At 47.9% G+C, this 16,431-nt stretch overlaps 1 protein-coding gene across 10 annotated transcripts in view; it reads left to right on the forward strand.

The window, feature by feature from the left end:
- The first annotated feature begins 13,629 nt into the window (after positions 1-13,629).
- Positions 13,630-16,431, forward strand: part of ZMYM6 (zinc finger MYM-type containing 6) — a 46,403-nt gene continuing 43,601 nt past the window's right edge. For 2 of the 10 annotated variants that reach the window (XM_008273707.5, XM_089301043.1), the window contains exons 1-2: positions 13,865-14,291; positions 14,937-15,098. In XM_008273707.5, coding sequence (XP_008271929.2) covers positions 15,006-15,098 — 93 coding nt within the window. In that variant the 5' untranslated portion in view covers positions 13,865-14,291; positions 14,937-15,005. Of the gene's footprint in view, positions 13,821-13,864; positions 14,424-14,701; positions 15,099-16,431 lie in introns of those variants that run through there. The other 8 variants (XM_008273706.5, XM_089301042.1, XM_070078778.2 and 5 more) reach the window with 8 other exon arrangements.

Below are 16,431 nucleotides of genomic sequence, written 5' to 3' on the forward strand. Positions count from 1 at the left end.
TGGCTCCGGATTGGCACAGCTCTGGCCGTTGTGGTCATCTGGGGAGTGAACCAACGGATGGAAGACCTCTCTGTCTGCCTGTCTGTCTGTCTGTCTCTCTCTCTGTGTAACTCTGCTTTTCAAATAAATAAATAAATATTAAAAAAAAAAGAAGAGAAGAGGAAGTCCCAGAGAGAGCCCCCCATGAGATCTTTTCTGGCCAGTGGAGTTAGAGGACAAAAAGGTTTCAATTCTAGGGGCCGGATAATGGAGTCAGTCTGGTGACTCCTCAGTCAGAGAAGTACAGCTTAATACCACAAAGGATCTCTAGGGGGTGGAGAGACTGGCATTGTGGCATAGTGGGATAAGCCACTGCTTGTGACACTGGCACCCCATACCGGAGTGCTGATTGAAGTCTGAGTTGTTCTGCTTCTGATCCAGCTCCCTGCTAATGGCCTAGTGGATGGTCCAAATACTTGGGCCCCAGCCACCCACGTGGCAAACTTGGATAGAATTCCTGGTTCCTGACTCCAGCCTGGCCCAGCCTTAGCCATTGCAACCATTTGGGAAATGAAACTGTGGATGGTTGATCTCTCTGTCTTTCTGCTTTCAAATAAATTGATAAATCTTAAGAAAGAAAGAGGAGCCAGCGCTGTGATGTTGCAGGTAGGTCCGCCGCCTGCAGTGCCAGCATCCCATATGGGTGCCAGTTAAGAGTCCTGGCTGCTACACTTCTGATCTAACTCTCTGCTATGGCCTGAGAAAGCAGTGGAGGATGGCCCAAGTCCTTGGGCCCCTGTGCCCACATTGGCGACCCGGAGGAGGCTCCTGGCTCCTGGCTCCTGGCTTTGGATTGGTGCAGCTCCAGCTGTTGCAGCCATCTGGGGAGTGAACCAGCAGATGGAGGACTTCTCTCTCTCTTCTTCTCCTTCTCTCTCTCTGTAACTCTGACTTTCAAATAAATAAGCAAATCTTGAAAGGAAGGAAGGAATGAAGGAAGGAAGGAAGGAAGGAAGGAAGGAAGGAAGGAAGGAAGGAAGGATCTCTGAGACCCAAGGGGGAAATTGTTAGTAAAATGGTGCGATCTACATCCTGATACCATCCTAGGCTCTAGCCCCCGCTGCCATTGCTGGAAGCCAGGTGGCCACATGGCCCCAACCCCGTCCTAATGGGATTCATTGCTCCTACTTACCTGCCTGCCTCCCTTCCACAAAGTTTTAAAAGGACCTGTTCCTGAACACAAGCCCCATTATCTCTGTCTCTGTATCTCTCTCTCTCTCTCACATTCTCCTTGCTCTTTCTCCTTCTTCGCCCCTTCCCTCCTGTCTGTCGGGTTTTCTCCAATAAGCCAAACTTTGCCTTGTCCGGTGTTTGGTGTGTTTTGTGGCGGCCTTACAGAAGTCATCTCCTCTTTCTGTGATGGAGGAGGTGACAAGGGCAAGGAAGTGCCTTCAGGCTGAGTGCTTGGGGGCCCGAAATCAAGAGAAAGAAATGATGGAAACCTCATTCCTGAGACCTGTGGGGCAAGGGAGGATGCAGGCAAGACTAGGCAGAGTTCAGGGGGGTTCAGGGCTAGGGTGTGCAGGTGTGTGCAGAGGCTGAGGACCTGGCCAGCCCTGGTCACAGGTGGGAGACCAATCAACGGTTGGGGCTAAGGGAGAGTATAGCTGCGAGAGGTCTCTGGGAATCAATGCTTCTGGATTAGACCTTGAACCAGTTCTGGGGATCATCAGAGTGTTTGTGGATGGGAGTGGTTAACTCTGAAACATCAGGACTGGGCATTGTTGACCCTGATGGAGGGAGGGAGAGACCGAGGCAGGTCAGGTGGTGGCTACTGAGAAGGTGCACAGGTCCTGGCACAGCAGGCAGTCAAGGCCCATCCAGCACTTGAGGCCATGTATTCCTAGCTGCACTCTTCCCCATTCTGGGTTGGGAGCGGGGCTCTGGGTCGATTCTTTGAAGTCTGGGGAATTCCTAGCACGGAGGCATGCTGAAAATATTGAAGGGACACACTCCTCTGGGGCTCAAGTTCCTGGGATGTTTCACATTCAGCGTCTTACTCTTCCTGAGATGCCTCTGGGTCCAGCCCTTGCACTGACCCGCAGCTTAGTGCAGAACTGGGCTCCTTTACCTGCATCTCTAGGGCCTGTGTTGGGTCACGTGACCTTTGTGTTACCACCACTGTTCCTCGATATTCTTTTTTTTTTAATAAAGATTTATTTTATTTATTATTTTAAAGTCAGAGTTACACAGAGAAAGGAGAGGCAGAGAGAGAGAGAGGTCTTCCATCCGCTGGTTCACTCCCCATTTGGCCGCAATGGCTGGAGCTGCGCTGATCTGAAGCCAGGGGCCAGGAGCTTCTTCTGGCTCTCCCACATGGGTGCAAGGGCCTAAGGACTTGGGCCATCTTCTACTGATTTCCCAGTCCACAGCAGAGAGCTGGATAGGAAGTGGAGCAGCCAGGTCTTGAACTGGCGTCCATGTGGGATGCCGGCACTTTAGGCCAGGGCATTAACCCACTGCACCACAGCGCCGGCCCCTCCATATTCTCAAGTCTCCTCCCTGATGTGGTTGCCAGAAGACAATGTATCTTCCCAATCTAAAATTTAGCACTCACAGTAGAGGGATTCCAAAGTTCTTTCCCCAGCAGTGGGGTTCTGGGTCAGGATATCCCATGTCTTTGTCTGGTCAGTGGTTAGGAGACAACTTCCTTTTATAATTATTTATAGAGCTGCACACTTAGGATTTGTGCACCTTTCTGATGATCCTGACTCTCCTACCAACATCTTCTGAACTTCTCTGTAAGAGACGCTAAGTTATTGCTCTCAGCTTGTCAGAAAATGGGGTTATGTAAAGTGATTATTAATGAAATCCTCATCTTTTCCCCTTACTGGTATGGGTAAAGGGAGGTGTTAATTTTTTTACTCCAGGCTCTTGTCATGCACAAAGACAAGAATTCTAAGTGCTGACATATATAAGGCAAATTTTATTCGAAAGTTGAACACACACACACACACACACATACACGTGAGCATGGGTTGCCCCACACAGAAATACCCAACACAGTGGCCAGAAGATTTGCCCCAAAGGAGATGGGATGGGGAAGGGGAGAGAGAAAGAAGACCTGACAGCCTCTCCAGGATGTTGTGAGTGCCACTTGTCATGCAGCTTGACAAGGCGAATGTGACATGTCGGAGCAGGGGGAAGAATCACCCAGAATTGTGATAGTCTTTTCAATATAATTTATTCTTCAATAATCAATACCACTCAATATATATATTCAATGCACACATCTAAAGGTCAATACCACGCAATATATGTCATTAGTCCACAGGTCATAAGACACATCTAGGAGTAAGGCAACTTCCAGAAATATCCAGCAATAGTATAACACATACAAAGCATATAAGCATAAAAGCATAACCAATCTAAGCACTCAACGCTAAGGGTGTAATATGAATGCTGCGTTCTCAAGGTTCATATCACGGTCACAAAAAAGTCAAAGTCCGAAGCCCAGAGTCCAAAGTCTCCATTACCACTCTGAGAGACCGATCTCAGAACAGTCACTTACAGGCAGGAGTTGTGGGATGACTGGCACTCTGGCAGTAGGCTCGAAGTTCCAAGATGGACAACAAGGTGAAGGGTTGGAAAGGTCACCTGATGAGAGGTCTGGTCCGGCTCCGATGTCAGGTCCTCAGCAGCTGGGATGTCCAGGCAAGGTGGCTCCAGCAGGGTGGCGAGCAGAGCTTCAGTCAGTGGAGACTCGGGCAGAGTTGCACTTTCACTGAGCCATGGTACCCCAGGGATGAAGAGCAGGTGTGAGGCTGGCCTTTTCATCCCCCCTCTGGGGTCGGGGGGCGGTGCAGGTGCCCTGGTGTGTCACCAATCACAAGCTCACCTTTTTAGGTGTCACCAACCAGATGTCAGTGTCTGGGTGTGACCAATGGTGTTTTAGGGGTCTTCTGGGTGTGACCAATCATGGTGCAGTGGTAAGGATGAAGTAATGCAGTAGCCAGCTGGTTAGCTTCTTGTAATGTAGTGTCCCGCGGTCCTTATCAGGCCTCACCACCTGTGTCTGTCTGACAGACGGTCTAGGCAGTTCCTGGCCTTAGCTCAAGTAACTCCATTTTGGTTTTGCTTAGGTTAAGTAACTCCATTTTGGTTTTTCTTTTTCTCTTTCTCTTTTGGGTTAGTGGTGCTCTTAACTCTTTTGGGACTCCTGTGGGATTCCCCACACAGGAGCAGTTTCCAGGGGAAGAGAGACCCCCCTCCCAGTTGTTGGGCTCTTCTATGAGGATAGGGTGGTGCCTCTCCATGTGTAAAACCAGCAGGGAATTTCATGGCACTTGCACAAGTTCCATGTGGAGCTCAATATCCATATTCTCAAGGTGTCTTTGAAGTCCAGGATGAAGCAGAGGCATTCTGGGAAAGGGGGTATTTTGATTGACAAACAGGAAGATAAGATTATACTTGGGGGCTTGTGACCTCCAGGTCAGCAACCCTAAACTAACCTCCTACCTATTTAACCCACATCATTACCATTATAAATAAAAACTTCACAAGAAAGTAGAAGTTTAAACTTGAATCCACAGGTCCATCATCCCACACTCCTGAATCCAAAAATTTCCCAACTGGGAAGATTTTCATAATTCAGCTGGCAGCATATGACCTCACTTGAACTCTTAGTGGCAGCAAAGCCTGATCTGATGCTAGGTTATTTTCAATTTTTATTTATTTTATTTTAAGATGAATATTCATTATATTTTGCTTTTAAAAACACCATATTTGGTTAAGAGTCCTTGCTAGTTTTTTTTTTTTAAAGATTTTATTTATTTGAGAGGTAGAGTTACAGAGAGAGGGAAAGACAGAGAGAAAGATCTTCCATCCACTGGTTCACTCCTCAAATGGCCACAATGGCCAGAGCTGGGCCGATCTGAAACCAGGAGCCAGGAGCTTCTTCCAGGTCTCCCATGTGGATTCATGGGTCCAAACACCTAGACTATTTTCTACTGCTTTCCCAGGCCATAGCAGAGAGCTGAATCAGCAGAGGAGCAGCCAGGATACCATCCGGTACCATGTGGGATGTGGGTGCTACAGGCGGAGGCTTAGCCCACTATGCCACAGCACTGACTCCGCATTGCTATATTTTAAAGAATGTTGTTGGGACATGTTGGACAACCCTTTAGTTCCTGAGCACAGTGCAAGGTGTGAGAGCAGCAAGTGTGGAAAATCCTAAAGGAAATGTGAATAAAGAAAAAGGCTTATAGGATTCCAACATGAAGAAGAACATTTTCCTTACAAAGAGAAGAGAATTAGACTGGCTTGGGACTTGTGAAATACTAACGGAGAGACCAAAATTCAAGAATCTCAGCTAAGACACCTTTCTTGGATAGGTTGCTGACATTTTTTGGAAATAACATAGAAGAAGAGGTAATGGGGATTGAAAACCTTTCTTTAAAATTCTATCTGTAGGGGCCAGCGCTGTGGCATGGCGGGTAAAGCTGTGGCCTCCAGTGCCGGCATCCCATATGGGTGCTGGTTCTAGTCCCAGCTGCTCCTCTTCTGATCCAGCTCTCTGCTATGGCCTGGGAAAGCAGTAGAAGATGGCCCAAGTCCTTGGGCCCCTGCACCCATGTGGGAGACTCGGAAGAAGCTCCTGGCTTGTGGCTTCAGATCCGTGCAGCTCCAGCCATTGCAGCCATCTGGGGAGTGAACCAGAGGATGCAAGACCTCTCTCTCTCTCAATACCTCTGCCTCTCTGTAACTCTGCCTTTCAAATAAATAAATAAATAAGTTTTTAAACAAAATGTGTAAAATTCTATCTGCGGCCCACAGAACAAGAGTTTGGGGGCTCCATTGCTCTGGGTAACCAGGCAAAAGAGCAACATTTCATCAAAACATTGTCAGCCCAGATGGAGGAGACAGGGGGTGTTGAATGACACATGAATCTAGCTGCAACCAGTCATGACCGCATGTGCAAATGAACACCGTCTGGGCCCCCCATGTGGGTGGCAGAAGCCATAGCACTTGAGCCATTACTTGCTGCCTCCCCGTATGCATTAGCAGGAAGCTGGATCTGAAGCAGAGGAACCGGGACTGGAACCAGGCACTCCGAAATGGGATGTGGGTGTCTCTAGTGGTGGCTTAACCCACTGAGATACAACACTCACAGTACTGCACTTCAAAAACAATTAGACCCTGTGACAAACGGGCGGCCCCCATGTTTGAGGACTGTGGATGCCACTTGCCTCTTACCGAGGAACGCAAAGCATTAACAACCACAGTGCTGATGATGAACCAGTCTGTGATGGCATGGACCCCTTGTCAGGTCTCTAGTCTGCAATGCCAGCATCCCACATGGGTGCCAGTTTGAGTCCTGGCTGCTCCACTTCCGATCCAGCTCTCTGCTGTGGCCTGGGAGGGCAATACAAGATGGCTCAAGTCCTTGGGCCCCTGCACCTGCGTGGGAGACCCAGATGAGTCTGCTGGCTCCTGGCTTCAGATCAGTGCAGCTCTGGCCATTGTGGCCAATTGGGGAGTGAACCAGCGGATGGAATACCTCTCTCTCTCTGCCTCTTCTTCTCTCTCTGTGCAACTCTGACTTTCAAATAAATTAAAAAAATCTTAAAAAAACCCATACAAGATATATTAAAATAACCCCTTCCTGCCCATTCCTAGTAGTGGCCATTCTTTTCCTTTTGAACTTTTGCTCTTCAAGCCCTGTATATTTAATTGCTTTGTATAGTTTGGGAAAAATAAACAACTTAAAGCTATAGAAACTACAGAGGTTTTTTACTCAGAAGCATAAACAATTAGGGGTTGTTCCTGGGGATCTGCAAGCCTCTCTTAGGATAACAGGTTAAATTTTCTACTCCTCTGCCAGGCCCTAGAATGCCAACCAGTTCTAGCAGAAAACAGCTACCAAACCATGGGCCTTCACCCCAGGTCTCTCAAAAGTGAGGAGCAAAGTAGCTCATGTAATGAGAGTGGGAGGAACCCCTCCTTCTAGGTAACCAGGCAAAAGATAACATTTCACTGGAAATTTTCTTCCAGGTCTAGACAGAGGAAGCAGGTGGCTTTAACCCAAGAAACAGGTGGCTTTGATTGACATGAGTGTAGCTGGAACCATTTGTGATCATAGCCAGGACAACTGAGCATGCGCACATGTCCAAAATGGACTGAGAGTAAATCCTTCCCCAGTTTTCATGTCAAGGTCTCCAGCCAGAGACTTCAGCATGGTTAGCATAACATGCGATGTATGTCTAAGCGTGTTTCTAGATTACACCAGTGTAAGCTTGTGCCCAGCCTTCCGTGGGTGACAAGTTCACCTCTTCTCTTGCATATCTACTTCTCCTGAGATGAAAGACTCACTTCTCTGTGCTTTAAAGGTGATTACTTATGGTCTCCTTATCTGCTGTAAATAAATTTCTTTGTGTGACAATAAGTTCTGATAGAGGTTTTGATTTCTACTCAACAAGAAGTGGGCCCACACCTTGGGTGAGTAGCAAATCTTCCCCTTTTCTGTTGAATTATAATTATAGCCTTGAACATGACACTTCAGTTCTCAGGCCCCTGTGCAGTTCCCTGTGGCCACATGGACTGAGCTGTGTCTAACAGAATGGGATCAGATGTGTTAGGGACCATTTCTGCTCCCTGTGGCTTAAGACCAGGGCAAGCCTCCTCTACTCTCAGGAAGATGTGCCTGGGACCTAGTTTCAATGCTAGAGAAACAAGATGGGAGAATATGGAGTTCATAAATGATCAGGGAGAAGAACAACTGTTAATGCCCTATAACAGATGTCCTGAACAGCAACAGGAGAGCATAAACTTGATGTTTTATTTGAGCCATTTCATTTTAGAACTTCATTTTCATTGTGTTTGTCAGTTTTGTTACTATAATGAAATACTTGAAGCAGCTAATTTATAAAGAGAAAAGGCTTATGTAGCTCACACTTTAGGAGGTTTAAAAAGTGCAAAGAAGGCCAGCGCTGTGGTGAAGCAAGTTAAAACCCTAGCCTGCAGCATTGGTATCCCATACGGGCACTGGTTCGTGTCCTGGCTGCTCCACTTCTGATCCAGCTCTCTGCTTTGGCCTGGGAAAGCAGAAGATGGCCCAACTCCTTGGGCCCCCGTAACCGCGTGGGAGACCCAGAAGAATATTCTGGCTACTGGCTTCAGATCAGCTCAGCTCTGGCCGTTGTGGTCATTTGGGGAGTGAACCAGCGGATGGAAGACCTCTCTCTCTCTCTCTCTTGCTCTCTGGCTCTATCTTTCTCTTAACTCTGTTTTTCAAATAAAGAAAATAAATCTTAAAAAAAAGTAATGGAATGATAAGTGGCCCTACTTTGAAATAAAAAGTGCAAAGGGCATGTGCAGGTTTTGGTTCTGGTGAGGGGCCCATGGAGGATGGTGGTGTGTGTGTGCAGAGATCACATATGGAGTCAGGTGGGCTCACACTTAGGCTCTGTAACAACCCTCTCACTGGAACTCAAGAGGTCACAGGAAGACTACTTTTCAAGGCCACACTTCCAACAACCTAAGTACCTCCCACTAGGCTCCACCTTCTACAGCAGTGGTAGACAATCTGCAGCCCACAGGCTATATAAGGCCTGTAAAATCATTTAGTTTGGCCCTGCCAAGGCAACTGTAGGTTAGACTTGAAATTTATTTAATAAATATATAGCAGGCTAATGTTTTTAAAAAGATGTATTTATTTGTTTGAAAGGGGGAGAGAGAAAGAGAAAGAGAGAGACATTAATCTTCTATTCATTGGCTCACTTGTCAAAAGGCCACAATGGCTAGGTCTAGGCCAGGCTGAAGCCAAAAGCCTAGAACTCTTCCCAGGTCTCCTCCCTGTCAGGAGCTGAAGCACTCGGACTATCTTCTGCTGCTTTTCCAGGCACATTAGCAGGGTGCTGGATTGGAAATGGAGCAGCTGGGACTTGAACAGGTGCTCATCTGGGATGCTGGCATCATAGGTGGGGACTTAACATGCTGCACTACAACACCGGCTCCCAGGCTAGTGTTTAAGTTGACGATTCTGTGTGGCTCCCAAATGATGTTATAAATATCCAAATGATCCTTGGCATGAGAACAGTTCCCCACCTCTGTCCTAAATGTTCCACTACCTCCCAATAGTAGGGGAAAAGGAAAGAGAGAGGATGGGCCAGGCTGAAGCCATGATCCAGGAACTCCAGTTGGGTCTCCCACATGGGGGGCAGGGGCCCTAGTACTTGGGCCATCATCTGCTGACTTCCTAGGCACATTAGCAGGAAGCTGAATTGGAAGTGAAGCAGCAAGGACTCAAATCATTGTTTCTGTGATATGGGACGCTGGTGTTACAGTGGCGGCTTAACCTCCTGCACCACAACCTCGGCCCCTCACCAGCACCTATTTACATGGTGGCTCCAAGAGAGGAAAGGCAGAAGTTCCCAATGCCTATGACTGATACAGTGTACTTTCTCTGCAATCTATTGGTCAAGGTAAGTCAGAGTCCAGCCAGATTCCACTGGAGGGCAAACTGACTCTTCTTGATGGGAGAAGCATCAGGTACATAAAAACATGGAGGAGGGCAATTGTAGGCAGTCTTCTTTATCAACGATCTCTCACCTTCTGGCTCTAACAATTCAGACTCCTTCCAAACCAAAATACATTCATCCCATTCACCAAAAACCTCAAACCATTATGGTACTGGAGCAAAGCCTAGGACCTCACCACCTACATCAGGCCCACGAAAAAGAAGCTTCTAATATGTATTTCATTGCATACAGACGCTCTGGTGCAATTTCTTCAGCCTAGATAGCTAGCAGTGAACTAAACAGACAAGTTACTGCTCCCCCTACTACCCAGTCCCTATCACTACACATCCAATACACTTGACAATGCAGAGACAAAAGGATTCATTGGACACTCTTGTTCACAAAGGAGAACAGAAATCACATTAATGGTCATTGATCAATAGTAATTCTGAAATCTACCTGGACGCCTATTGTCAGATTCTCCTACTCGGAGGACAGGAAATGCTCATGGACTTTTTTGTTCTCTAGGATTGATTTCATAATTCATTTTTTCAGCTTCTTGGTTCTGCCTTCTGGACTCTTGGCTTCACCACAGAGAGAACTTCCTTTTCCATAAGAAAAGCTGAGTCGATTTCTCCACTTAAATTCTGCCCATAGAAAGTTGGAAGCTCAAAGGCCTTTTTTGTTTCAAACTGTCTTTGCCTGCTACAGTCTATGGTTTGTTTTGTCAATTTACTTCCCTTAAAAACTTTGTGGGAGCTTTACGAAACTTACTGGGATTTGCTCAACCGCCCCCAAACCACATAGGCATCCGTCTGTTTTCCACTGAAGCTGGGTAACTGGTAAAGAAAAGAAGTTTATTTACAGTTTTTGGAGGTTCAAGGGCATGATACAGACATCTGCTCAGCTCCAGTGAGGGCTCCCTTGGCTGCATCACACGGCTATGTCATCCTGGTGGAAGGGATGTGGGGCAGCAGGTGGAGCGACCGCCTTTGACACTGAATCCCATATCTGAGTGCCAGTTTCAGACCTGGCTGAACTACTTCTGATCCAGCTCCCTGCTGATGTGCGTGAGAGAGCAGCCCCCACTATTCTGATGGGAAACCCGGATGGAGTTCCTGGATCCTGGCTTCAGCCTTGTCCAGACTTGGCTGTTGTGGCTATTTGGGGAGTGAACCAGTTGATGAAAGATCTCTTTTATCTGTCTCCCTCTTGCTGTCTGTCTCTCTCCCTTTCAAATAAATAAATAAAATTTTTAAAAGAGATCTTTAAAAATCTTTTAAAATAGATTATATGCTGAGACAAGAAATCGGAGAATAAGGAGGGGGGATCAGTCTTCTTTTTTACATAAACCCTATCTTGAGAACTAACAAAGGTTCCTTGAGAACTACATTAATCCCTTTCAAGGATGGTGTCCTCAGTGACCAAACCACCCCCCACTAGGTCCTACCTCTTAAAAAATATTCCACACTACCTCTCCACATCACCAAATGGAAACCAAGTTTCCACTACCTGAACCCTTGGGAGATATTTAAACCATAGCCAAACCTCAGCAACACCCACATTTCTTTCTGAGACGGAAGTCTCTCTCTGTTAGCTTGCTGGGACGCAACGCCTTCATGTTTGTCAGAAGCTCTTCTGTCTTGTCAATGGAGCACTGTTAATCTCCTTATGAAGTCTTATATCTGTACTCCTCATTCGATATTGGCCTTGAGGCCACTTCTTACCTGTAATGGCTTATTTTTTATCTTTGTTCTGAGCCCATTTCTTGTTTTGATGATCTTTTCTAGCGGTGGGCCTGTCTTGGGTCTAGTTTCTGTTTGAAAATGGAATATTTCCTTCTTTAGCTTATTTGTCTTCTGTAATAGCCTGTTTTTCTTTTGTGATTTGTCTTTTGGCAGATTCCATGTCTGACTTCAAGGTGGCATCTTCTTGCTGTGTCCTCTAGAGAGGAAGAACCCTGCACACACACGGTGGAAGGGCCCGAAGGGCAGCAGGGGAGCGGAAACCCCGTGAAGTCTTTTTTAAAAGGGAATGAATCACATTGCCTCCCAAAGACCCATCTCTCTCTTTTTTTCAAAAAAAGATTTATTTATTTGAAAGAGTTACCCAGAGAGAGAGGAGAGAGAGAGAGAGAGAGAGAGAGAGAGAGTCTTCCATCCTCTGATTCACTCCCCAAATGACCACAACAGCCAGAGCTGAGCTAATCTGAAGCCAGGAGCCAGGAGCTTCTTCTAGGTCTCCCACTCAGTTACAGGGGCCCAAGGACTTGGGCCATCTTCTACTGCTTTCCCAGGACACTGCAGAGAGGGTGTCAAACCAGCACCCATATGGGATGCCGACGCTTCAGGCCAGGGCGTTCACCTGCTGCGCCACAATTTTTAAGAACATTACTTTGGGTTTCATTTTCAACATACGAGTTTTGAAAGGGCAAGTACAGGGGCCAGGGCTGTGGTGTAGCTGGTAAAGGCGCCTCCTGCAGTGCAGCATCCCATATGGGCGCCGGTTCAAGTTCAGCTCCTCCACTTCTGATCCAGCTCTCTGCTTTGGCCTGGGAAAGCAGTGGAAGATGGCCCAAGTGCTTAGGACCTCTGCACCTACATGGGAAGACCTGGAAGAAGCTCAAGGCTCCTGGCTTCAGATTGGCGCCACTGCAGCCAACTGAAGAGTGAACCAGCAGATGGAAGACCTCTCTCTCTCTCTGCCTCTCCTTCTCTCTCTGTATAACTCTGACTTTCAAATAAATAAAAATAAATCTTAAGAAAAAGAGTGGACCGGCGCTGTGGTGCAGTGGGTAGTCTTCTGCCTGCGGCATCCCATATGGGTGCCGGTTCAAGTCTTGGCTGTTCCTCTTCAGATCCAGCTCTCTGCTATGGCCTGGGAAAGCAGTAGAAGATGGCCCAAGACTTGGGACCCTGTGCCCACGTAGGAGACCCTGAAAAAGCTCCTGGCTCCTGGCTTCAGATTAGTGCAGCTCTGGCCATTGCAGTCATTTGGGGAGTGAATCAGCAGATGGAAAACCTCTCTCTGTCTCTCCTTCTCTTTCTGTGTAACTCTTTCAAATAAAAAATAAATAAATCTTAAAAAAAAAGAAGAAGTAACTTCTCACCATCCATGTGTATAATGTAGGGATAATTTAAAAAAATAAAAAGGGCAAGTACATTCAAAATGGAGGACTCATATCTGAAACACACACACACACACACACACATATCCATAAGAAAACAGCCACAATTCAGTAACAGAAACTGAGTAAGAGACTTGAACAGGCACTTTACAGAGAGGTTAGCCAGATACCCAAAAACACGAAAATGGGCTCAACCTCATCAGTAACCTGAGAAATACCAATTAAAATCACAGTGAGATACCACCAGATCCCTAACAGAATGGTTGCCACTAAAAAGATGTACAGTAACAACAGTCAGCTAGGAAGCTGTCAATCGAAATCCTTTACTGTGAGAGCAAACTGAAACAACTACCTTTACAATTTTCCGATCTTATCTATTTGCTTTACTTTTGTGAGTATAAAATAAGCAATTTCACTGCTAGGTGTCAACTCAGTTGAAACGTGAGATACCAGCCACAAAAGATAAAAATGTTCACAGATACATGATTCTTAAGAACCCCAAACTGGAAGTAACTCTGTCCATCAACGGATGATTAAACTGCGGTCTATTTACAAGATGGAATGCCATAGGGCCGTCAAAACGACTAAAGGACAGCTTCACCAATCATGGCTCTATCTCCAAAACAAGGTCGAAAGGAAAATAACCCCAAATACTGACTGTGGGCAAGCTGATTAGTTCTTCATTTCCGTCTCGAAGATAAACTTTATACCTTTATAATTTATTAAATTTATACCTTTCAGGATGGAGGTGAAGATTAATGGCAGGAAGTACACTACGGGTTTCACAAGAACGTGGCTTAATCAATGTCAGCTATTATTTATTGTGTTCTCTTAGCAGGCCACCTTTCTGGAAATGACATTAAAGAATGGAGCAGAGCCCTTACTGGTCACCTAAAACCCCCATACCCTCCCCCAAACTCCTTCCTCCAACTTTTCACAACGGCCTCGGCCTCTTTAAGAAGTCAACCATAACTGAGGAAAAGGGCATGCCGGGAAGGTCCACTCAGCTCAGAGCTGGGCCTGACGGGAAAGAAGGGCGGAGCCCAGTGCTGCGCACGCGCACTGGGCCGAATGTTGCGTTTGGATGAGTCCCGCAGAATCCTTGGAAAAGCACCTGGCCGCCGTCTAGCGCGAGGGACCTCGTGTCTCGTTGCCTGATCCGCGGGGGGTGCAACTCCGGGCGCAGGAGACGGAAGGTGGGTGCGTTCCAGCGGCAGCGGGAGGGGCCGCGCCACGTGACGAGGCGGGCGCGGGGCGGGGGCTGCGGGTTGCGGGTTCCGCCGCGGGGACGCGCTGACAGGCGCTTGGCGGGTCCCGCGCGCCGCCTTCGCGAGGCGTGGGAATTCCTGGTGGAACTGGAATGTTGGGGACGCACGCGGTACCCGGGGGGGAGGGACGAGCGCCCGTAGCGTTGCCGTAGCTGCGGCAAGTGGTCAGAAGTTCTCGTGTTCTTCGGAGCGGGCTTCCTGACCGAGTTGTCCGTTTGCGAGCCTGGCTGAACCCTTCTTAGCCTGAGAGCTTGCTTCTGGCCTCGTGCGTCGCGGTCCCGCTGGGTCCCTGTACAGCCGGGGGAAGCGGCATCTGCGGAGTGGCCGCTGGCGTTGGTTGTTTGCGGGAAGACGGCCGTCCGGACGCGCTGGCCTGACCCCCGCTGGTGACCCTGGAAGGTGCGGGTGGTGCCCGCCGGGGGAGTGTGGGCGCACCTTCTGGCGCCCTGCGGCTGCATCTCGAGCGCTGGGCTCGCCTTGGGCCGAGAAACGGAGCCCTTGGGGAGGCGTCCGGTAAAGGCTGAGTCATAGGTGCGGGTCGGGAGGCTGGCGCGTCCCGCGGTGGGACAGGGGAGCCGACGGGGGGCTTCCACCGCCTGGTTCCCGCGGGATAGGAACCAGCGCTCGAATCCGCCCCTTGCACAGCTTGGTCACTTCCTCCAGGTCGGCTGGCGTAATGCCCGTCAGCAGCCTTCCCTCCATATGAGGGGACCTCGGAGAGTTCACGGGGCATGGAATGGCCAAGTTCATGTGGGTGTGCTCCTTCCGTGAAACCCGTGCGTAATTATCCCCTAACACCCATTTCCCAGGAATCAGGGAGACCCCTTGGAGAAGGTGCACGGGGTGTTCGACTTCAGAGATGTTTGGGAAACGGGAGCCACTGCCCGCTGAAAGCAGGAGGAAGCAGTAGTTAGTCATCTTCCCACAAGAGTTGTTTTCCGAATGCTCAACCCTGGAGCCTCCTAGCAAAGATCCACGTGAAGGGGAACAGTGACAGCAACAGGAGAATCAACCTGAGTCCTGGTCCTTTGTGTTGTGTTTTAGGCGTCCGCAGTGCCCAGTCTCAAGGAGACTATTAGTTTTTTGACTGGTGAATGTGTCTGAAAGCTTAGAATGAAAGAACCTTTGGACGTTGGATGGGACAAAGCAATGGCACCACAGCAGGGGCTTTTGGACAAAGTTAAAGAAGAACCTGACGATGCACAAGTAAGGATTTCATGTTGATTTAGAAAGGGTTTTTTAAAAATTCCTCCCACCTGATGGTTGAAACTTCTTTACTTAGGCAGTGATTGGTTTGGAAGTGAAAGCAAGCCCGAGTGTGTTTTCCCCATTCGGTAGATATTATGGTTTGAATGTGGAACCTTTTAATTCCCAACGCAGGTTTGTCGAGGAGTGGTACCTAACAAGTGGTTAGGTCAGGAGTGCTCGGCCTTCACCAGTGGACTAATGTTGTTATCTCGGAAGTGGGTTAGTGCGCTTTTATAAAAGCTAGTTCAGCCGCCTCTTGGACACATGCACCTGCTCCCTCTCACTCTTCTTATGCAGCAAGAATGTCCTCAGCCCATGTGGTCCCTTGACCTTGGCCTAGAACTGGAAGAGATAAATTTCTGTTTCTTGTAAATTATCTGGGTTGTGATGTTCTGTTATAGCAACACATATGGACTAAGACGATGGATAAACAAGTTTCCTGTTTTTTGAATCAAAGAAGTTCTTAATAACTGTGTTTTCTTGAAAAGAATGTAATATGTATTACCATTTTTTCATAGATAATTCTGTTGTCTGTGATAGTTGTTTTATGCCAGACTCTGGGGGTCCAGGACTGAGCTGTCAGCTATGTCCCTTTTCTTAGAGCTTCTAGGATGGTAAAGAAGACAGAGGTACTGGGGCCCTGGTCTGCAGTGCTGGCATCCCATATGAGTGCTGGTTTGAGTCCCGGCTGCTCCACTTCCGATCCAGCTCTTCTCTGTGGCCTGGGAAAGCAGTTGAGGATGGCCTAAGTGCTTGGGCCCCTGCACCCATGCAGGACACCTGGAAGAAGCTCCAGGATCCTGGCTTCGGAACGGCCGGGCTCCAGTTGTTTTGGCCATTTGGGGAGTGAACGAGTGGATGGAAGACCTCTCTCTTTCTCTCTCTCCCTGCCTCTTTCTCTCTGTAACTCTACCTTTTCAATAAATAAATAAATCTTAAAAAAAAAAAAAAAGACCGAGATTACACAAGTAGTTGATCAGGTAGTATACAGAGTCACACAGGGAGTGATTGGTTAGTGTTTAAGATGCCCCACATCCCAGAGTACCTAGGTTTGATTCCCAGCTCTGGCCCCTGACTCCAGCTTCCTGCTAATGCATACCCTGAAAGGTAATGACCGAAGTAATTGGGTTCCTGCCACCCACATAGGCAGCGTGGACTGAATTCTTAGCTCCCGGCTGCAGCCTGACTCAGCCTTGGCCAGTGTAGGCCTTTGAGTAGTGACCAAGCAGATGGAAGCTCACCCTCTCTTTATACACACACATACACAAACACACACACACGTAAAAATGTA

Source organism: Oryctolagus cuniculus, chromosome 7 (assembly GCF_051225735.1).
Source record: "Oryctolagus cuniculus isolate XC-2025 breed Fujian yellow rabbit chromosome 7, ASM5122573v1, whole genome shotgun sequence".
In the NCBI taxonomy this organism is placed as follows: domain Eukaryota; kingdom Metazoa; phylum Chordata; class Mammalia; order Lagomorpha; family Leporidae; genus Oryctolagus; species Oryctolagus cuniculus.